At 43.6% G+C, this 23,879-nt stretch overlaps 1 protein-coding gene across 2 annotated transcripts; it reads right to left on the bottom strand.

Moving 5' to 3' along the window:
• Positions 1 to 342: 342 nt before the first annotated feature.
• On the bottom strand, positions 343 to 22,297 carry CCDC134 (coiled-coil domain containing 134). Of its 2 annotated transcripts, XM_080971943.1 has the most exons (8): positions 22,142 to 22,297; positions 12,330 to 12,489; positions 9,097 to 9,209; positions 7,423 to 7,544; positions 5,650 to 5,734; positions 3,780 to 3,961; positions 2,418 to 2,489; positions 343 to 1,096 (listed from the first exon to the last, which is right to left on the bottom strand). In XM_080971943.1, the coding sequence occupies exons 3-8, from the start codon at positions 9,197 to 9,199 to the stop codon at positions 971 to 973; spliced, it is 690 nt and encodes a 229-aa protein (XP_080828069.1). In that variant the 5' UTR covers positions 9,200 to 9,209; positions 12,330 to 12,489; positions 22,142 to 22,297; the 3' UTR covers positions 343 to 970. The 2 variants fall into 2 exon arrangements, with proteins under 2 accessions (XP_080828069.1, XP_080828070.1); XM_080971944.1 differs by lacking the exons at positions 12,330 to 12,489; positions 22,142 to 22,297 and adding an exon at positions 10,890 to 10,909.
• Between the last annotated feature and the right edge of the window lie 1,582 nt (positions 22,298 to 23,879).

Genomic DNA, 23,879 nt, shown 5'->3' with positions numbered 1-23,879 from the left:
GCCCTTCACCATAAAGAAGGGGAATGAAATCTCCCACCTCCTAGAATGTTTCAGTAATTTCCCATTGTGCAGTAGTGGCACCGTTGATGACAAATAATAAATGTGTTAAGTCTTGAAAGTGCCACAAAAGTCTTTGTGCTTTTTGTTACAACAGACCAGTACAATATGGCAAAACTGTCAAGTGCAAATGCTCGTTGATGACGACCCGACCGTGCTGTTCATCTTCTCAAGCCAAAATTAACCACATTAATTCCCGTCCTCCTCCTCTTTTATGAGAAAAAATGGTTTAACAGCCTTGTGGAAAAAAGAGGAAGACTTTGACACCATAGAACCAGAAATGAGTGTGGATTATTACGGCATTTTAATAACAGCACCTCTTTGACGTATCCTAGGTACATTCAAAGGGAGTACTCTGTCAGTGCGTAAATAATCCCAAGGAATCTATGTCCTTAACCCATAACTCTTAGAACCCTTAACTTTTTGAAGGTGATTCTGCTGCCCGCTCAAGTTAATCTTGCAACTCTGTGTTACCTTACCATTCTGACTGCACAACAATTCACAACCTCTGGTGTTATGAACTGCAGAGGTGGCATGAGCCAGAGAACTTCCCTTTCACCGCCCCTCTCCCTAAGCGTTACAAACTGGCAAAAGCCACATGAAACAAAAATACACAGAGACATGAGGAACAGCCTCTGACAAGCTCTGTACATTCCAATTACTCAAAAAAGCCTTCCCATAAGGGAAGATGTGCTCAAAGACCGCAATCTCTGCCTGGGGCGCTTCCCACAGCTCAATCCAGTCGTTAGCCAACGTCTTGCTGAAAGAAGAAACAAACTTCCAAAACCTTACAAAACAAAACCGCAACATCCTGGCGTTTTCCTGAGGTCACCAAGGGACTGGGATGCGCCTGTCCCAGCAGCTTCCATCTCCCGCCCAGGGCAAGTCACGGTGACAGGAGCAGCTGGCGGCATTACAACTCCGACTGTGAGCGGGAGATGCGAGGCCCCTTGCGGATCTCCTTCCGCTTCTCCTCTTTCTTCCTTCGCTTCTCTTCCTCCCGGAGAGCCTTCTGGAATGTGTCCGCACTGGGGAAAAACTGACAGGGAACAGGATGAGCTCAGCCACGTGGGAACAAAGAGACAGTTCTGCGCACAAGCCTCACAGTTAGCCAATTACACCTCCTCCTGCCACTTGCACCTGTTTTTCATATCTGTAGTTTCAATGACTTGGATTCAGGAGACATGAATTTGGCTTTAGATTATATAATCCCATCCACAAATAATGGATTGGGGATAGTCTTCTTGGATCTGCACTACTGCTGTGCGTTGGAAATGGCATCTCTATGGAAAAGGGGGTTCCCAATAATCACCGGAACAAAGAACTTATTAGGATTCCAAAGTCAACTCTTGATTATGTCATGGAGCTACCTGTAGAACCCTAGTCAAGTGCCTCAGTCACTTCTGTGAATAAAAGAAAGATAAAGAGGCTTTGTGCTGTAGTGTTGGACTAGGACCTGGGAGATCAGGGTTCACTGGGTAACCATAGACCAGTCTCTCATTCACAACTTAACTGACCTAACAGGGCTTTTGTGAGGATGACATGAGGTGGGGGGGGGGGGGCGGGGAAACCATGTACAATACTTTGAGATCCTTGGAGGAAAAGTAGAATATAAAATAAAATGAATAAATTCTGGCACTCTAAAAAACAACAACACAACTATGTCACACATATCTATGTCAGCAAACACTTTTGTTAGCTAATAACATGTATGGCATTATTTGCAAATCTGCGTTAGTAGGAACAAAAAACTAGGAAAGGTCTCAATAGGTGCAGCTCCCATGTCCTGAGCTATGATAATGATTCTACTCAAAAACCTATTTCCAGGGGCAATCTGCTTTGCAAAGCAGCTAAATCGGTCCAGATATGAAAGAGACAGAGGAAAGAAATAGGCATCTGCAGCTGCCTTTGATGCAACATGCATCAAGTACCAAATGCAACTGAGCATGGCCACTGTGGGCAGCTCCAGATGAGATTTCTGTGTGGCAAGCTGAGCGCATGGTCAGTGCCTGCATCCAGCTGCAGTGCTGGGTTGTCACATCAGAAGGGGAACTTCTACAGGTTGTGCAGATGCGCTGGCTTCCTTTTTCAATTTCCCTTTGGAGGTAACAATATGAACTGTCAGCCAAACATGCAACCAAGTGTGCATTTTGCTGGCTGCACAAGATTTCCACACTGGAAGTTGCTGCGGAGAACAGAGTCACTATTACCAGCTAGTCGTGCCTAGGGATTACCACATATCCGTCATGAAGGCAGTGCTGCCCATTTCTTCCCTTGCCAAGCCCCAGAAAGGTGTCAGCAACCCAATGGCCAGGATAGGTAAAAACAGGCAGGGTGCACTAATGGCTTTATTATCTTACTTCAGAATTGTCTGTTTTAAAGGGGTTCCGGTATTCTGGAGATTTCTCACTTATTCCAAGCTCTTGAGCCATCTGCAGAAGAAAAATAGTGAAGATCAGCTTCATTCACATGTCTTGTAATCTTCTCACTCTGCTGCCTGCTTCTCAGTTCCTGCAACTACATCACCCGCCATTGAAGCTTCCCAGCCTCATTTGGTAGTTCAGTGCAAATTCCCCCAAATGTGAAAAAACTATCCCTCCCAAATTAAGGGTACTGCAAATGCAAGAAGTTTTGATGCCCCTTATGGGCTGAACCACTGATCTTGCAATTCATTCACTTGCTGTGTAAATTATCAGGAAACCGCATAGGCTGCACACAAAGGTAGCATGGCTTAAAGGGTTGCTGTGAGCTAAAGCAGCCTATCAGACACCAAGATGCACAAATGTGCAGCCATACGGTTGAATGCACCACCAAGGAAATACAACAAGTGACTCTAACCCTAACCCTAACCCCACACAAAGTAGAAGAATAGAAGTATAACCACCCCACCCCACTCCACTCATCATTCCCTCTTTTCTTCCTAATTGTTTAAAGCAGATATAGGCAAACTTGGCCCTCCAGGTGTTTTGGGACTACAATTCCCATCATCCCTGACCACTGGTCCTGTTAGCCAGGGATCATGGGAGTTGTAGTCCCAAAACATCTGGAGGGCCAAGTTTGCCTATGGCTGGTTTAAACCAATTCATGAATCAAGAACTTATCTACTGACCACTAATAATGAAACATGTAGATATTTTTCCACATTTATTATGCTGTTTTTGTGATATACAAATGGCATGAGAAAACTTGGTATACTTATTTGTATACCATTATTCTTGTTTATAAAACCCAATAAAGAAAGAAAGAAAGAAACAACAACACATGTATGAATGGAATATACCAGTGGGGTAGCGTGGGTTGTCAGCACCCGGGGCAAGGCAAGTAATTTGCGCCCCCTAACCCGTGGATTTTAGCACTTGAGTCTCTTCCACTAGATTAGCGCGCCCCCCTCAGATGTTGCGCCCGGTGCGGCCGGCCCCCCTGCACCCCCCACGCTATGCCACTGGATTATACTATTGCTGAGAAGCAAAAGTCATTACTACTCAGTGTGCACACATAGTGTGAAATGCGCATATAAGTTGCATATTACCATCTTTATGCAAGCTTCATGCTAGTTCCTACACAAAAGCACCCTCCATATACAGATACTGAAACGACTGAAGCAACCCTTAGATTATTGGTTTTCCGTCAACTAATATTCCTTTATCCCACATTGCCAACCCATTGTTGGCCATTATCAGAGGCCAACAACATCAGAGCAGAAGTCAAACCAGAAGTCTTACCAATCCGAGGACTTGTGAGTGCGGACCTTGGTCAAATACACCTGTCTGATTGCAGAAGCCAATTCCCCAGCGAATCAGGTTGTTCCAGTTGGAGTTGCGGTCAAAGTAATGGTGTACTATCTTGGGAAAACGCAGGACTACATCACCAAAAAATGCAGTGTTCTCCACCACATGGGAATATGCTAGAGGTAAAGAGCCACAAATGAGAAATCAGGAGTTTTACCGCTGGTAGAGATCAGACAAGTTCCATGAGAATAAACATAGAATCCAAATGCAGGGTGCGTACCACCTCAACACACTCTAACCATTCCTATTGCTTATGTGAGTGAGGAGAAGGGAGGGGAGAATAGAATAGAATAGAATAGAATAGAACCACAGAGCCTAGGGCTTGCCGAACGGAAGGTCGGTGGTTCGAATCCCTGCGATGGGGTGAGCTCCCATTGTTCAGTCCCTGCTCCTGCCAACCTAGCAGTTCAAAAGCACGTCAAAAGTGCAAGTAGATAAATAGGTACCGCTCTGGCGGGAAGGTAAACAGTGTTTCCGTGCGCTGCTCTGGTTCGCCAGAAGCGGCTTAGTCATGCTGGCCACATGACCCGGAAGCTGTCTGCGGACAAATGCCGGCTCCCTTGGCCTATAGAGCGAGATGAGCGCTGCAACCCCAGAGTCGTCCGCGATTGGACCTAACGGTCAGGGGTACCTTTACATTTAATCTATGTTAGTGACTGTACAGAAAAGGGTTTATATTTTATTCCAAGTTTATGAATACAGAAAAAGAGGGCTCAACCTTATGTACACAGCATTTGAAAATAAAATATTGGTGGGACAGATTAATATGCTCACATCCAAATCTGTGAACTTCAGAAATCCAGAAAGCAAGCTAGCAGCCCACAAATCTGGCAAGGAACCCAAAGTAGTGTGTCATTCAATCTGACATAATTTTTCCTACAGCTATTCAAAGGAAACAGAAGTCGCATAGTATTTTCAAAATTATAATAAGAGAATGAATTCCAGGTGGGTTCAGGCTACCTGTGATCAGTGCAAAGGAAAACTATTAAAGCTATATCCTTCCCTTCATTACAGATATTGATGGCAGTAGCATTGTTGGGGGGAGGCTACTGCTGCTCATTGTCTAGGTGGCTGGCATCAACAGTTTAAATGAGGATTTAATTCTGGAAATCTGCATGGCCAAAAAACACCAGCCAAAAGCACAAGGTAGGATACCTTAATATACTAAATCAGTACCTTGGACAAAAGAACTGGAATCTCTGCTTCTCCACAAGTACCTACCATTTTCATGCTGCAATAGCTTAAATTCTGGCTGCCCTCATAAGTTCAATTGCCCTTCCTTTTCCACTCTCTTAATTTTTCTTTGCTCAACAAACATTTTTAAAAAGTGACCGGAAACATAACCAGCCAGTCTCAAATTGTAAATTCATGTACCTCTCTGTAGACAATGCAAATCTGCATACATTTAGTCCAGTCACAAAACCAAGGGTTCCAGTTGCAGAATCCGACTGGGGGTGGGGAGAAACTGGCTATCAATCTGAATGAAGCCACACGTCCCTGTTTAATGATACTGACCAGCCTTACGAGTGTTAACTTTCCATTATATGCACAGGCGAAATAATAAGATTCTGTTCTGCTTCATGTACCATATGCTATGTAGCCTCATTTGGCTCTGTTCCCATCCCAGGACCTTTGCAAATGTCAGAAATGATGACACACAAGAACAGAAGTGACAGGGGTGGCTAAGCAAGAGTCGCCAAAATGGCAACGAGAGCTGTAATGCCAGAACAGCTCATTGTTACAAACTTAATGGCTACAGAATGATGGATGGAGAAATCGGGATTATAAAGCAAAGAGCTCCCACCATCCTTTAGCTTCTCATCCTGAGGGAACGGCCCATCTGGAGGGACATCTGCTGCTATAAGTACAGCCCGCGAGTCTTCAAGAACCTGCACATCACAACAGAAAGCGGACATGGTTGATATCAGCTCCTGCCAAAAACATCTCTTTCCCACACCTGTGCTGCCAGCAACAGCCTCTTCTCAGCCGCACACCCCCACCTCTTCTGCTTTGCTACAAATGCCCATCTGACACAGCCCTGACAGACGAGGAAACTTGGGGGAAATAACAACCTCAAAAGCCAGGAAACCAAATTGTGAGAATGAATATCCCAGCCCTTCAAAACACCTCACATTATTTGCGGAGGAACCAACAGCTGCAGTTCCTGGACCGAGTCTGGTTTCAACAGGCTTGGCGGTAGCAAGCACAAAACACACAGAAACATTTGTGCTGCGACACTGTTACATCACACAGCACAAAATGGAGCTTGTTGGCCAAGCAGGTGGGGGCCACAGACAAACAGCAACTGTATGAAGCCACAACCGCCTTCTCCATGCGATGTGATGCTACCATCGATAAGCTGCAAATCACTTCTCAAGTACCTAGTCTAATATAATACCTCAGCTATTCATTTAAACCCAACCAAATACCAGCCCAGAAGAACAACTAAGATCTCATGCTGGTCCTGAATGTGCAGACCCATGCATTGGGCAAATCTCCAGTGTAAGGCAATCTATTTTTATGGAGCAGGTGCTGAAAGTGCTCTTCTACATACATACAGGCGGTGACCATTTTGCATGGGGTTCCATTCCTCGCTGCCATGCACATCAGCAGAGGTGCGCATAAGCCCGTTCTGCCTCCATTCCATCCTTTTCTGGGTCGAAAAGGGCCCATGCATCGGCAGTTGTGCATCAATTGGACACACCTAAAATGGTCACTACCTGCCTAGGACCCTCGTACCTACAGGAATGCATCTCCTGGTATGCCCCACGGAGGACCTTAAGGTCCATAAATAGCAACACCCTAGAGGTCCCAGGCCCTAAGGAAGTTAGATTAGCCTCAACCAGAGCCAGGACCTTTTCAACACTGGCTCCGGCCTGGTGGAACGCTCTTCCTCATGAGACCAGGGCCTTGCAGGATCTGATTTCGTTCCGCAGGGCTTGTAAGACAGAGTTGTTCCGCCTGGCCTTTGGCTTAGAATCAATTTGATTCCCTCTCCTTCTTTCTTTTTTCCTTTCTCCTCCTGTGAAGAGGCTGCATCTTAATGTTTTAATGTTGTATTTAAATCTTGTTTTTAAGTTGTATTTTAATCAACTTGTTTTTATTATTGGTTGTTAGCCACCCTGAGCCTGGTCTCGGCTGGGGAGGGCGGGGTATAAATAAAATTATTATTATTATTATTATTATTATTATTATTATTATTATTACTCTGCAGATGGAAGTGTAAGAAAGCACTTGGTGAGGGTGCCTAAGGTAAGGCCTAGACCATCCTAGGCTATCTTCCCACAGTAGATTTAAAACCAGCAGACCCTAAGAGGTACCATCTCCCCTCCCCTCACAACCAACTGTGTCTGGAATGAGTGGCAGCCGCTACATTCACCAGCAATTCACTGGAATTGTGAGGTGGTCATAGTGCCAAGTCTCTTCCCCACCACCACCTCAACCTTTTCCAGTAAAGAAGCATTGTTGACGAAGACACTACACTCTTCTTCTTTGGCCCCACACACTGCTTTTAAGATTATCTAACATTCCATAACTAAAAATAAATAAATCCTGCGCTCTGTTAGGCAAGGCTCACTTTGAAAAGACCCTTGAGCATGATGTCTATGATCTTGTATTGTTGGTTCACATCGTTGAGCTCAATCAGGTTCTTCAACGCATTCATCTGGTCTTTGCGTTTCACTTCGAACAGCTTCTTATCTGTAACTTGGTCAAGGATACCATGCGCTACAGAACATCCAAACTCTCGCCCCATGTCCCCCTCCCCACAACCCACAGCACAATCCCAGCATCTTTTTTGCCCTTCACCCTGGGGCATTGTTAGGTATATAAAAAGACTTGGGGACTTTGCATAAAATGTGTATATGCTAATTTCTATGTATGGATGATGGCTCTGAACCATTTTTTAAAAAGTTTTAAGTTTAAGAACAGAGAGGGAAGGCAATAGGAGATCTGGGGCCCACTCCATCAAAGTAGCCCTTACAAGGGACCAGGCTTCTTTTAACTACTGCATCCAGTTTCTTTGAGGAAAAGCCAATGACAATAAATAAAGTTTACGGAGACTGCAAAGAATATCTGCTCTCGGTGGCCTGGCAGCTGTAAACTAGAATCTATGGAGGATGACAGCATAAATCCAGAGGGAAATACAAATGACAAGGGTTCACATTACCAATTAAAAGCAAGGGAGGGTCAAGGAGAGAGAAAAATACAACCCCTCCTGAAACAGAAAGAGCAGAGAAACTTTTTGCCCAGAGGAAGAACCATGTGATGTGCCATGCTGCAATCACCGTGTCAGCATAAAGAATCCATCTATTTCACAGTGGTGTTTTCCAACTTGATGAAGATCATGTGAAGAATGGCTTTCATACGGAGAGTATGGAGGGAAAAGTTGAGTGAGCTAGGAAGGAAGTGAAGCCTATTTGACATTACTGAGCCAGGATGAGATCTCTCTCTCTCTCTCTCTCTCTCTCTCTCTCTCTCTCTCTCTCTCTTTAAGAGTGTTGGTACTGGGGTACATAGCTTATTTGGGAAGGACAAGGTCGTTATACTTCTCACACAGTACAACACTGCATATCTGAGAAAAATACACCAGGCCCAAGGGCGAAATGGTTGGTAATTCCTTTAAGAGTATTTGGGCAAGACGGGACATTTAGAATAAAAGGCATGCCTGACTTGTGGCCTCTTTGGCTCTGTCTTTGGAGACTTCACTAGCAAAATGAAGGTGCCAGACACACCTCTTTGGGGTAGGAGTTCCACAACTTAGGGGCTGCCACAGAGAATGTCTTATCCGCCATGCCATCCCCAAGTCTCTGAAGGTGGAGGAACTACCAAGAGGGTCCCCTCTGCCTATCTGAGCAGCTGAAAGGGTCTGGAAGTTAGACAGCTGTGGATGCAAGAGAGGACTTTGCAGCGGTGGAGCGTCAACATTGGAATGCTCTTCCCAGGAGGTTCACCTGGCAGTGACTGATGTCCTTTTGGCACCAGGCAGAGACATTTTAATTCACATGGGCCTTTCAGATGAGCTTTCCCCAGCCTAGTGCTTCAGAATGCCCCTTGTGGTATGTATGTGTACCCTTTTGCAGTTTATATACTTTTACATGCACATGTACAAATCTACATGTTTTCCCAAGGCTTACAAATCCACTCCCTTTCTCCACCCTTGCTAAGCACAAAAGGGCCCCCTAACAAGCAACACTCTCTCAGTTACACCCCACTTTCACAGACAAAAATCAAGGCAATGAAAGAAGGATACAGATTTCTAATCCTGAATCAGGGCTTTTCTTCTCTGTGTCTGCCGTGACACCTCTGGATAATATCAGCATAAAGAGAAAAGTGAAGGCTCGAAAATAATCCATCCTTAAAATCCTGGAATGGAAAGAAGGGGGGAAAGGGGAGGGAGAATACTTTAATCATTCTAATGATTGAGGTTAAAGCACAGAAACCTCTCCACTCTCACTACCTAATTTATATTCATTAATATAAGCAACTCCCCATGTGTAGGAGAAAACAACAAAGAAATAAAGCAACAGACACCACTGGCAGTAAATGGACAGTAAACCTCTCTCTCATAGGCAAAGTTTCAAGACTGAGCTTCAGCATACAGGTGGGCGCCCAACTACATTGAGAGGGCACCACATTGGCTACCTCTGTACTCATTTCACAGGCCACATCCTGACTTTAGCTGCATGCTCCAATCCACCCACTTCTTTACCAGCCTTCCAGCCAATCTGAAAGTTACTGTTTTCCCTGGCAATGAGGATATTTACTTGTGCTTCAGCATCGCCACAAACATCATTGTGTGCAAATCCAAACCACAGGTCTCACATCCACTGTCTGATCAATATACAAAAACAGGCTTGAAATTTCCAGTCCATGAGTGGCTCAATATAGTAAAACAGAAATTGTGATTACCAGTAACTGCTGTTCTTTGGCCAAATCCCATACGAACACAGGCCAAATCTCAGAAATGCCTAGAACTTTGAGCATGAGACTCTCCATCCCTCCCTTTAACTGGCATTTTGTCCACCAAGCTTGCCTGCCAAAAAACCTGTTCGGCTTTTCCCTAATGCTGCAGGTGTGCATCAATGGTATCTGCAGCCTTTAAACCAGGGAGGAGGGCTGGCTAAGTGACTGCACAACAGCAGTTTCCCAGTAAGCGTGCAATCCCACAAATGGGAGGACTATAGCATTCCCTACTAAGCAGAGAGAATAGAAGTCCATCACCCTGCAACACTGCTCTTCCAACCCTGGTTTAATTTCTGCCCTCAATGGCCATTGCATTCTGCTAGAGAAAACATCATGAGGCCACTTCCACTTTGCTGGCATACAGACAGCTGCAACTGAGACACATGTCTGCAGTGCTGAAGATGGCTGAGCTTCTTGTGGAGGATGTGTGAATCTCCAGAAATAATAAACCTAGCAAGGGTCTGGGAAGAAGCTCAAAAAGCTCTACTCCTTCTTGAACAGTCAATGAAATTTAGCACCTCTTCTTCTAAACTCACAAGTGCAATGCAAGTAAAAATCAAATGGCCGTATGGACATCTAATGAATGCAATTCACACTTCTGCTCATCTGAAGGATTTGAAAAGAGGATTGACAAAACTGTGGTTTGCTTAATGTGAAATGAATATGGTAGTAATTCCAAAATAGGCCTTAATGCAAAGCAGTTCTTATGCACCATCAAGAATTGCAGACCACAATGAAGCACAATCATTTCCATACACTTTTCTCACTGAAATGATTGTCTTCAAAACCGCAACCTAGATGGTGAGATAATCCATTAGACATGTTGCTACTGGTTCAGACTGTTTAGTCATCAATGGTGACAGAACATGAAGCATCCTCTTAGGCCAGGAAGTCTGAACAGGAGGAAGCCTGAGTCAATTCTGTAAGTTGCTTCATGCAATAAGAGAAACCTGATTAGCTTTCAACAGGAACAAAGTGAGCAGGAATTGCTGCCAGATGAATGTTAACGGAAGACTAGGCTATGAGAGTGCAGTGCTATTCCCTAACTGAAAAGATAATCCAGTACATAATGTACATTACAGAAATGTGCCGCATTGTGTCTAGACGGTTCCATGACATGTTGAATGTTGTGACGAATGCAAATCAAAGTGATCTGAAATGAAGTAAAAAAATGGTGCAATGACTCCATTTCTAACCACCTTTTTAAATCTTTGATGGTTCGTCTGTCTTCCTACATTCAGATTAAAATAACACACCAAAACATGGTTGAGGGGTTATCTCAGAAACATTTAGTCAGAACAGAAAAGGACAAAAAATGTGATATATAAGATATCAATAGGATTTATTTCCTAATGTGAATTGGCTCCACTTGAAGTAGGGCCGTGTGTACATTACTGCCTAAGTACTAAACTTGCTACCAAGTGTTGTGATCTCCATGACTCTGCTGGGGGCAGGGTGTGACTGGCAGAGTGTGTCAAGAGGAGGAAGAAGATGATGACCTCAGGATGGGAGGTAGCAGCAGTTTGGGCAATGATGTAAAGGAGGAGCCTGACATACTGCCACTGGGCCCCAGTCTCAATTTGAGGGATGAGAATAGTCCAAGCAGTGATTCTGAGGAGGGTCCTCACCCAAAGCCGCTCTGGGGCCACCTGACCTCACAGAGAGGGAGGGGGTGTCAAGGATGTCCTGACCCCATCCCTGGGGAAGGAGATTCCCCTAGGAGCAGAGGTGGTGGCTGGCAAATCAGGAGAGCAAGCCAGACAGGAAGGAGGTGGGCGAGGAAGGGGAATTGGAGGGGTGGATGGCAGGCACAAAGAGACCCAGTTAAAACACACTTCCAGTACTCTCACCCTCCCCTTCCGGGCTTATGAATTTGGCCACCCCTGCCCAATAACATTAAGGAAAATGGTTCCTACATGTAGATGACAATTTACAAAAATACCAGCAAGGCAATATGCCTTTATTGCTTAAAAAATGGCAAGATTTCCAATTACATGGAATGCTACAGTTTCATCAGTTATATGGGGATCACAGTTACCTATTCATCGAAATAAATCCAAATAGGCTTTGACTTGTCCACAAAACAGTTGCCTCCTGCACTGACAAAGAGGGAATTATAGACTGCAGTAAGAATCCTAATTAAGTTGTGTGTTTTGAACACAACATGCTTTTGAGTATAAAGAGCTTATACCTCAGGAGACAGGTGCGCCTACAGAGAACATGTTTTCATTATCTGTAGACATTTTTCCTATGTAAATTTATTCAAGATATTTAAGATTGGTTCCACCCATGCAATTACTATTGAGAAAATTATATTAGGTATACCCTACCATTATAAAGAAAGAGTGTTTGCCCAGAGTAATATAGACTTATAGTTATCTTTTTAAAAGATTTACTATAAAAGAAACTGGGAGTATGACAACAGCAGACTTTTATTACTGGTTATAAATCTACTTTAGCTACAAGCACATCTCAGAGCACAGCTTAATTTAAGGACAAAAACAAAACAAAGACCTCTACCTGGTAATTCAAATAAAGGAATGTAGAACAACTTGTTCTGGCTATTGTGATGCTCACTAAACCACATCAGGCAAAGCCGTCAGTGAATGATCATCCGGAAATTTTTTCTATGAATCTTCTTCAGCAACATCACAATTGTGTTCTTCTCAGTTGAGTTTATCTGCAACAAAAATTAAAATTGTTGAGGAAGAGCCCACCTATCAATACCAATGTTTTCCCTAAAGGCAAATTTTACCACACACAAGCTCAAATATATTAAAACCTGTGGGGCTAACCTAAATTTAGTGACATGGGATCCCTTCACTTCCACATCCCAAAAACTGAAACCTTGGGTAACAGTTTCTGCTTCAGCGATGAAAATCTACATTGATGGATTTCAAGAGAAAGTCCAGTCTCATCAACCCTTTACAGTAGACATTATACTCTTGGACTTCCAAAAATCTTTTGACAAAGTCTGCCACCCAACGCAGATGGACAAATCTAACAACAGAAGGAAGGATGGAATCAGTGGGCTGACGCAAGGAACCATAACAGGACAGATATCATTTTGCTTATAAATTGCCTGGAACTGGAGTGAGAAGTTGGCCAAATTTGCGGACGTTACCAAATTATTCAGGATGACGAAAACTCAAAGACCTCCAAGAAAATATCTCCAAACTTGGTGCATGGGCAACAAAATGTAAGCAAGCAAAAACAACCCCTAATTTCACATTACAGCTGAAGAGCTGCTCATAAGGAAAAAAGACATTTTGATGAAGGTGGCAACATCAATGGCAGTGAAGAAGCTAAATTCCATGCTAGGGATTATTAAGAAATGAAGTGAAAACAATACTAGATAGTGAAGTGAACCTGTGGTCTGATATCACAGACCTCAGAAACATGCAGAAAAGGACAAGCCAAAGTATTGAGGAGTTGGAGGACCTCCTCTACAAGCAAAGTCTATGAGGTATTTTCATTCAGTTTTTAAAAAATGACTGAGGGAAGAGAGAAGCTAGAGGTTGATAAAAATATTAGTGAAGAAAAGCCAACCTTTTCTCTGTACACTTTATTTAGGGGCCATTTTGGAAAACAGTGGTGTAGTGGTTAGAGTGTCAGACCAGGACGTGGGCCACTAGGGTTCCAATCCCTACTCAGCCATGAAGTTCACTGGGTGACCTTGGGCCAGTCACTGCCTCTTGGCTTAACCTATCTCACTGGTAGTAGTGAGTAGTGAGGTGAAGTGAGGTGAGAATATTCTCCAGAGAATATTCTCGAGAATGAGAATATTCTAGAAAATATACTCTGCTAGAAAATTATCTGGAGAATATTCTCCACAAACTGTAAATTGTAATGTAAGAACTAGTTTTACAACCCACATTTAAAAAATATTGTGAGGATAAAATAGGAATGAGGAAAGGTACGTACACCACCCTGAGCTCCTTGGAGGGAAGATGGGATATAAATGCAATAAAGACATAAACAAAAGCAACAAACAGGTATTAGGCAAGCAAAGAGGCAAATGCAGATGAAAACCGTTCAGACTGGAACTGTAAACATCTGGTCATTTAGATACTTAAACAGTTGGTGCTAGAATTTGGAAAAGCTCTTGATATATAAAGTTATATTATATGTGGCTCCCAGGAATTTGAGATATTTTCCCAAGTAAGCACCCGCAGTGGTGGAAGACGCCTCCTGTCTGTTCCTGGGATTCCAAAACAAATTTGAAAACAGATGGAGCTGGCTAGTGAGAGATCAGTTGGTCCACTGGGAGCTTACAGTCCAGACTGTGAAGTGAATGTTAAGTACCAATTACACTGTGCATAAAAGGACTTTCACAATGAGAAAATAATAGGTTTTATTCCATGAGCAATATCAAAGCAAGTTGTAGTGGCTGAAAGCTACACACACGGATGGGGCAAAAAATCCATTAAGCGACATTAAATACTGTAAAGAGCATTCTGTGGCACAAGCTTATCTCAGGTACTTGACATAGATAAGAGCATGCTCCTATTTTTATTTTGTTTTTACCTCCAAGAGAGCATGTTTGGTAAAGTAATGCAAAGACGCACCAGTATTCTTGACGTTGTCAGGAATTTAGGATAGCCTTACGGCAACCAGTGGCTACTAGGCTTGATGGCTATGTTCTGTCTCAGCTGTCAGAGGCAATATTTCCAAGGAAGAAGAAGATGATGATCAACGAAGTTTTCAGGGCAGTACACAACAGCATAAGAAGAGCTTCCTGGATCAGGGCAATTGGCCCAGTTAATCCAGTATCCTGTTCTCACAGTGGCTAGCCTATGGGAATCCCACAAATGGGACATGAGCACAAGAGCACTCTACCCTCTTGTGGTTTCCAGCAACTGGAACTCAAAAGCATTACTGCCTCCAACCACAGAGGCGGAACATAGTCATCATAGCTAATAGCCATCACCAATAGCCCTCTCCTCCATAAATTTGTATTTTGCAAGTTGGTGGCCATCATCTCCTCCGGTGGGAGCACATTCCAAAGTTCAGCTATGAAGTAGTATTAGTTGTAGTAGTGCCTTCATTTATCGTTCCTGAATCTTCCAATGTTCAGCTTTATCGGATGGCCACGAGTTCGAGTGTTGGGAACAGAGGGAGAAAAGCTTTTCTCCGTGCCACGCATTTTATAAACTTTATTTCTGGTTTACTATAACAATTTACATACCATTTAGCTACAACAGACTAAGTTGTTTACAAAGATACAATACAACTGACGAGAATCAGTGAAGAAAGCTATACAGTGGTGCCCCGCAAGACGAATGCCTCGCAAGACGGAAAAACCGCTAGACGAAAGGGTTTTCCGTTTTGGAGTTGCTTCGCAGGACGAATTCCCCTATGGGCTTGCTTCGCAAGACGAAAATGTCTTGCGAGTCTTGAGATTTTTTTTTCACTCCCCCCCCCCTTTATCTAAGCTGCTAAGCCTTTAATAGCCTTTTAGCAGCTAATCCGCTAAGCCTTTAAGCCTTTAATAGCCGCTAAACCGCTAATAGCGCTAATCCGTTAAGCCGCTAATAGGGTTGCTTCGCAAGACGAAAAAACCGCTAGACGAAGACACTCGCGGAACGGATTAATTTCGTCTTGCGAGGCACCACTGTAAAATTAAACTACCATTAAAAGGCCTGCTGGAATAAAGCAAGTCCTGTCCAACTCTACCATTCTATGAATTGCATTTGCTATTATCTCCCACTTCACTCAGTTTGACAAGGTCATTTTGGAGCTCTTCACAATCTCTCTTTGTTTCAGTGACCCTGAATAGTATATACAGAATACAGTAAGATGCAATACCAAAAAAAAAAAAAAAATCAACGATTGAAGTCATACAATTATTCAACTAACAGAAAATAATAGAAACTGCACTCCTATTAATACTTTCCTAGGAGCAAGGGCTACTGAACACAAAGGGACTTGGTTCCAAGGAAGCAAGCTCTTAAAATGTTTTTGTTATCCAGTTTTGTTTTCCAGATATTATGATTACTGATTGCTATTTCCTTTTCTGATCTCCCCACACCCCGATATTTACTTTGGTTCAGTACTTCTGTTTCAGAAATCCAACCTATTTCAGTCTATCACAGCACAGCTGCGGCCCATCCACAGATATTTTCCAGTCATGTTATCTGTGCAAAGCTGATGTTGATCAGATACCTTTCTAATTTGGGGTGGGACTGTAGCATTTACCAGCAGGGCTATTTTCCTTTATGAGAGTAGAAGCTGAAAATGTTGTATACAGCGACAGATGTACATGCCACCAGTAGCTTCCATGAGACAGAAGGAAAGGTGATATAATAGAAGATATCTGCCAAGACTTAAACCATGAGGAAAATGAAGTGGTGGCAATTGACAGTACTACTACGACCACCACAACCATCACTATATCATCTTTACTCTGCAGCACAGGTTAAATGTGACACATAAATATTCCACTAGAGAGCCATGCTCAGTCCTGCCTCAGCTAACAAGACAGCAAATGACTACATACAGAGAAGTTAGACCCGCTCCACGAGAGGGGCTAATGGAAATCAGAGCAGCTTGCTGCTCTTAATTGGAGGGTTAGAGGAACTGCAGTTTGCTGCCAGGCTTTCTGGTTCACCAATTTTCCTATGGCTTCCTAACCATTATCCGTATAAAATAAAACAGGGCTGAAAGAGAAAGACACACCAGCCTTTCATCTTGAAGCTTTCAACATTTATATATAACCCTGCTCCAATAAAGCCTTTTCCTTTTTTCCAGTTCTTGTAATTCCACATACAGGGGCGGCGGCAGAAGGGGGGCTCCTCCAAGAACATTGGCTTCTCTTAGCCGGTTTTAACAAATAAAGGAGAATAAAACCTAATTCCAATATAATTTAAACTTCTTAAGAAGAACTGAAAAGACTTTTAAAGGAGGCAGGTGAACTATAGCTGCATGATTAAGAGCAGAAAATTAAATTACCAGCCCAGTGTCATCATGCATTGGCCCAAATGTTGCAGAGAAAATGCATATGTGTTTAAATCTTAAGCATTCCAATAATTCCTCTGACTGTAATGGAGTCAAGTGTGTAATACAAGGTAAAAGGTAAAGGTACCGCTGACCGTTAGGTCCAGTTGTGGACAACCCTAGGGTTGCGCGCTCATCTCACTCTATAGGCTGAGGGAACCGGCGTTTGTCCACAGACAGTTTTCCCAGGTCATGTGGCCAGCATGACTAAGCCGCTTCTGGCGAACCAGAGCAGCACATGGAAATGCTGTTTACCAGTGTACATATTTATACAAAACTGACAAAATGGGCAACGGTCAGGTACTAGACCTCTCCATTCAGCATCTTAGCCAAAAAACCTTTTTTTCAATTGACCTCTTCAAGTTCTGCCTGCACAATGAACAAGATGCCATCAAGGATGCCAGGAACAATGAATGAAATATTCAAGTCTATTTGCTTTGCTTGGCGTTCGCAATTTCCATCGTGAAATGCAAACAGTGCTTCAGAATCCTTACTGTGCATCACGATCCTATGAATATTTACTCAGAACTGAGTCCTGCCCTGTTCAGTGGGACAAGTCTGAACCCAGCAACTTAAATATTAAGGCTGCTGCTAGGCCATGTCAATGCAAAAATGTGGTGCTGCAGATTAGCTGGCCTTATAAAACAGGCTTATACACCTTCATTTTGAAAGCTCAAAAGCCAGCGTGAGCACGTTCTGGTGGCCATTATGCCTCCCACCTAAGCTCCCTGCTGCAATCCATGTCTTCGCCTACTCGCTTCTCCTATGCACTGCAGGACAAATACTAGAATTCCATTTGCTGCGGCAGGCAGGCGACCTGATGCTCAAAGTAACTTGTGGAGCAGCAGGGGCTCTCTTGGCACTGCTGAGGTTTTCCCAGGAGACAAGCTGGATCTCAGGTGGAGATTCACTCACCAACCCCTACCAGGTTTGGACCTGGGGAGATATAGGTTCAAATACCCTACTTCGCCATGAAGCTTATTGGGCAGCCTTGGGCAGAAGCACTTTCTCTCGGCCTAAAAAATGATAGCAAAGAGTTGTTCTGAAGATGAATTAAGAATTTGCGGAGCCCTCTGTGCACCTGAAGGTTTCCACAGAACCTTTTACAAGTTGGGTTGGGCAGAGCTAGAAGAGAAAAGCTTCTATTTCAACAATCTGGGGGTGGAGGAGAGAAGAGTCACCGCTTCCCAGTGCTCAGAGGGTAAACATCCAATTTATTTGCGTTTACCCCCGGGGGCATTCTGAAAAGCTCAGCTATCGGACTGTCATCTGCACACTGCTATTCTATCAATTAGGAAGCGGTGAGCAACACAAAAGTAGGACATAAACCTGTCAGAATATAGGTTACGAAGGATTTGAGAAAGCACCATCAAGTGCCCTTATCTTTTGCAGCCTCCTTTCCCAACACAAATGCAAAGAACACAAGAGAAGCAAAGATGAGCATCATGGGGGCATCCTTTTGGGGTGCATTAAATGCTCAGTGTTCCCTGCAGATCTGGAAAGGGTGCCCTGGGAGGGGAATATATGGGAGGAGAAGATCAAGACACAGCAATTGTATACAAGATTTAATATCCAACTACAGAAGCAGCAGCATGTTTTATAAGAACAATCTGCTTCACACACTGAAAAATATGTCTGAGAATTCATTTACTGGAGCAAATCCAGAATCATATCTGTAACAAAATATCTTGTCATTTGCAAACATTAAACTGAAGCACTGTAAAAAAATCACTTTGGATTCTGCTTCTTTCTGCACTATTCAGCAGGCAGCCACTGGTAGGATCCAGGCATGCTATTCTATATTAGCAGCATACCACATATCCAGGATGAGAGGCAGAATATAATATAATATCATATCATAAGCATATTAGCAACATGGCAGATGCACCTACACACAAAAGCCAAAGAGCAAAACCAAAACTCTCCAAAGGGCTTAGCTACATGAAGGGTAACTAATATGATGCCCTCCAAATATTGTTGGGCTGCAGTCCCCATCATAATTCACCTTTGGCTGTGCTGGCTCTGGCCGATGAGAGCAACAGTCTAAGAACAGACTGAGGCCACAATACTAGATACCCCTGGATATACTGCCCAAAATAGGCAGGAAGGTAGCATAGTGAATATAGCATTATCACATTGCAATCTTGTATATGTCTTCTCATAAGTAATCTCCATTGAGTTTGAATGGGAATTACTCCTAGGTGAGTGTTTATTAGACCACAGCCTTAGTCTAGGGATTGGGATAAGGCAGGCATCCCCAACCTGCGGCCCTCCAGATGTTTTGGTCTACAACTCCCATGATCCATAGCTAACAGGACCAGTGGTCAGGGATGATGGGAATTGTAGTCCAAAACATCTGGAGGGCCGAAGGTTGAGCCTCAGGGACACACATGGTTGCGACTTGAGCACCACATTCTTCTCTTATAATATTGTGTTCTTACAATATGTAAACAAACTAGCACCAGGTGAAGAAGCTCAGTGTCAGAAGCAAGTTCCATTCGTTGTGCAGCCATGGAGACGAGACATGAAGCAGAAAAGAATAAAGAGTGGAGGCAAACATAACAAGGCAGTAGGAGGTGTAGCTTCCTCAACAGAGGGTGGGACAATCCGCTTCCAGGCTTAATTCAAAGTGCTGCGTTTGACCTTTGAAATTCTGCATAACATAAAACCTTCGGATCTGCATGAATACCTTTTCCCATACATACAAGCCCATGCCCAAAGATCATTACTGAAGGTCTTTCTACAATCACCAACACAAACGGAAGTGTGCAAGATTGTGATGAGGAAAAGAGCCTTCTCAGTGGTGGCCCCCTACTATGCCTAGAAGAGGCGCATCTGGCACATACGCTGATGGCTTTTCAGTGCCAAGGAAAGCCAACTTCTATTCTCCCAGGTCTTTCAACATCCTCTCATTCTTAATTAATATTATTAGTAGACATCTACATTTATTGGGGCTGTCTTGCTCTTTGCTCTTATGTTTTTAGCTCTTACGAGGTGGTTTCTGCTCTCCATGTGACAAGGTGAATTTGAGTGTAATGGTTATAAACAATCTGTGTTGTTTGGGAATGTTTTGCATTTATATTGTATTATTTGTATTTTATTATTTTGTAACTTTTTGTTGCACATTGTCCAGAGATCAGTGTTACGGGGCGATTATCAAATGCTAAATAATAGTAAATCCAATAGTTAATCTGTAAGAGGATCCACATGGAATCACTGGTATTGGCTTCAAGAGACAAATGACATACCTACAAGTAATAAAGAGAGTTGCAAAGGTCGCGTTCAAGTTCAACAGTAAAGAATAGCAGGAGTGTCTTGAACATAAATTTCATGGGAAGTAAATGTTTAATGCAGTTACAAGTATAATTAAGGGTTTAAGGCTTCAATCCTACAAACACTAGAAGCCAGCTCCATTGCAAGTAAATAACAGGATCAAAACAAATGCCACACTATAGTCACTATCAGAGAACTAAAAGAGACACTATCGTTTAAGTTGACAAATTTGGAAAAAAACTAGTTTAATGCAATATGCCATAGGAAAAGTCATTCATGTAGTGGAAGGTGTGTGTGAGAGAGCAGCAACCGATTCGGGGGCTTTGCAGATTCATCCTCCTCAAAAACTTAATCTGCAAGCAAACTCATGTTCCAAAATCATCTAACACAGTAACGAACAAGGCCTTGGAGTTTGTGATAGTGATGGCAGTAGTAACTGAGCTTCTTCATGCCTCAATTTACTTCTGTAGAAAGATATGTGATTTAACATGTATACTAAAGAAGCTGTCAAAACCAACCTCAACCCTTTATTACTTATTGTCCATGCAAGTGACCTGCTTTCAAAAACAACATCCAGATATTCCTCCTCTGGCATCTGTGATAAATGGTATTGGATTCCAGAGAGATACAAGGGTATGTCTAGATTCAGGGCCTTTCTATTCTAGGCCCTCCTAGGGTATTGTTTTTTATATGCTCAACTTGACCAAAACAAACCCCCAACAACCTCAATTTGCAACTACTGGGGTTGGTATTCAGCTAACTTGGACTCAGAGTAGATCCACTAAAATGAACCTTAATTAATTTCAATGGGTCGACTCTTGGGTAAAATCTAGGTGCATACTATTCCAGTTTCCCCAAATATCTGCAAACTGAGAGCTTTTCAGAATGTGTGGCAAATATGTGCAGATCTCTTTAACCATTTTTAAAAAGATTGTTTCAGATAATCCAATATATATATATATATATATATAAAACGTTGCAAGACTGAACTTGTATAGTAGCTACTAGATAACATGAGAAGAGTTTGTGGTGCTAACTAAAAAACGAATCTATAAAAATATTTTTTCTCTCTCTTACCAACACAGAGAAAATAATTCATTTTGCATTTTGTGCGTATATATAAAATCAAGATCAAGGTGAAACCCATTTTGCTGCTTAGTCCTGGGACTCAGGATGCGATGGGTACAAGGTGCCCGACATCAAGAACCCTTTTATAAAGCCGGAGGAAATGCGGGCCTGCCGATCAGGGAATACGAAAAGTGCAAAAGACCCGAACAGACACGAGGCGGAGGAGAGCTTTGCACCTTAATTCACCACCAAAATCATCATTACTAAGGTTTAGACCAGAGCACCTTCCTCTATTAGTTTAGAATGACTGCTGTGACAGGATCCTCTTTCTTTGTGGCATCGATCATGATCATTCCGCAGCTATTTCTTCCGAGGGGCGTCTCACCAGCGGACAGCATGAGCTACGTGGTGATTAAATACATCTCTGTAGTCTAGTTTAACACCCCGGAGGACCTCGCTTCCCGAAGGGCGCGACGCTGGCAACCCCCGCGAGCTCCCCCAAGTTTGCAGAGACAAGTTCTCGGCCGCCTCGCTCAGCCTTCCTACGCGAACAGCGAAGAAAGCGAGGGCGATCCGCTCTCGCTCCCCGCAGCCGCGCGGTCCTTCCCGATTCCAAGCAGCGGATCGCCCAAGCGCGCGCTCTCCCGCGGATCCGCGGCTGCAGCAGAAGTCCGATCCCCGCCACCTGCTGCCGCCGCCCCCCTCCCTGGTCGATCCACTGGGGCTCTCGGGACCTCCCGCTTCCTCGGGGCCTGGCTCTCCCGAAGGGCTTCGGCGTTTCCATGCTGCCCTCCTTCTCCCTCCGCTGCATTTGCAGGATCGGAGGCGCTCAGAACTACGGAGCAGTTTGCTGCCAGCCTGGCAGTTGCCGGCAGCGCGATCTGGGGTTCGGGAACCCAACCTGCCCGTCGAGAACCAGCTTGGGATCGCACGGGGTGGAAGCTGCCCGCTTCCCAAGCGACCCTCGCTCTCGAGCCCCTGGGAAGGAACCTCACCTGCATTGCCCGGAAAAGGGCACGCTGCGTCTCCAGTCGCCCGAGCAGCAGCAGCAGCAGCTCACTCTGGCGAGGCTGTCATGCTGGAGCCGCTCTTCCTTTTCCCGGCAGCTTTCACCAGCGGACTGGCCTCGCTTGCTAAGCAAACCAGCATGCCCTGCACGGGCGCGTCATTTCCTCCGTGTGCTTCCCAGAGGCCTCTGTGTTGTAGTTCTTCCAATGGTTAGATCTCTCCCCATCACCGCGTTTACAAAGCTGTAAGCGGGGAAACAGCCACGTTTACTAATAGGGGGAATGCCAGGTGCTGATTTGCATGGTGGGTGGTGAATTTTAAAAAACCAGAAACCCACACACAGAATTTCGGAAGCAATTACTGTACTGCACATACTGGGAGAAGCAGCGTGTAAATCATAATAAGCATTGAAAGGCAATTAGAGGAGTTCTTTAGACTGCGCGCAAGTATGGTCCGGGAGAAGCGGGGTGAGCGCAGGAAGCAATTAGTGATTAATGAGAACACCTGCTTGCTGTTTAATCAGTTGCAATAATAATTAGCAAGCACAGGTACTCTGTCTCTGTTATAAATATGAAGGACGCTTCTACCAATATCCATCTGGCTAGGCTGGGACATGAGAGGTGCCTCACTTTACAAGCCCCAACAATTGCATGATCACAGCAGGCAAAAATAAGTGCATTGCTGGACGTTACTCCCAAAGTAAGACAAGTTGAGGTCACTGGGATTTACCCTTAGGTGAGTGAGAATAGGATTTCCAGCCTTTCCAGTCACTTATGAGCAATAAATTATTAAATTTTATTTATTTGTTGCTTTTTTAAATTAGAGACTTGGAAGTGATTATGTTTCGCTCAACCACAAGATGAGCACCAAAACCACAATGGCCAAATCATAGCTAAGCCCAGCTGCCTGAGTGAAGAGGAATGTCCTATTACCTAATGCAAAAAGCAAGCAACACTTTACACTAACGAATGGGTCTACCACCCTCTGAGCACTCCTAGAAGCTGCACATGGGAAATAGCCTCAAATGACCATTGTAGGTTTTAGGTAGGTTCATACAAAGAAAGGTAGTCCTTGAGATACTGGAATCCTGAGCGGTTTAAGGCTTTAAGAGGCCAAAGCCAGCACTTTGGAAAATGCAATTAGCACACTTACCTAAGTAACTTTCTCGAAGCTTTCATGACTGTCTCAGGGAAACAAACCAGCAATATCTTGTTCCCAAAGCACTTAGGTCATTTTTGTTCATCTCCAATGCATCCATTGTGCTTCAAATTACTGTGCATTACATGTCTCAGAGCTACATCTTACATGCACCCATTGGGCTAGTGTCCGTGGCATCACAAGTGATACATAACACAACCCTTTATTCCTTTTATAAACATATTTTATAATTGGTTTAGAACCTGAGCAGAGTGCCAACTACACAGCAGAAAATTGGGTCAAACTGTGAAATGTTACCCTACATGCAAATTCCTTATCTCAGTAGATTTCTTTAATCAAGATAATCAGTTTTACTGAATATTTGGCAGGGCTTATTTTAATTATTTGGGCATAGAAGTTACAGGTATACTTCGTAATTTTTTAAGGCTACTTTTGTTTTGGCGTGCTATTGTAGTAGGGATGATGATAATGAAAATAAGATGGCCTTTTCCAATAATTGGTGAAGATTTTTGTCTATGGAATCATACATTATCTAAAACAAGCAAATGCAATTAAATATAAATGATT

The sequence above is a fragment of the Podarcis pityusensis genome (genome assembly GCF_964106645.2).
Source record: "Podarcis pityusensis genome assembly, chromosome: 10".
Lineage (NCBI taxonomy): Eukaryota > Metazoa > Chordata > Lepidosauria > Squamata > Lacertidae > Podarcis > Podarcis pityusensis.
The sequence above is the reverse complement of the archived record's forward strand: the minus strand, read 5'-3'. Positions and strand labels throughout refer to the sequence as shown.

Excerpts from the sequence above, each read along its gene's own strand:
- CCDC134 (XM_080971943.1), bottom strand. The coding sequence starts at position 9,199 with ATGGATTATTTTCGAGCCTTCACTTTTCTCTTTATGCTGATATTATCC. Across the intron at positions 7,545-9,096 it reads TGATTCAGGATTAGAAATCT|ATAAGAAGCTGTTCGAAGTG; the intron begins GTATCCTTCTTT and ends ACCAAGTTACAG. Across the intron at positions 5,735-7,422 it reads TGCTCAAGGGTCTTTTCAAA|GTTCTTGAAGACTCGCGGGC; the intron begins GTGAGCCTTGCC and ends TGTGATGTGCAG.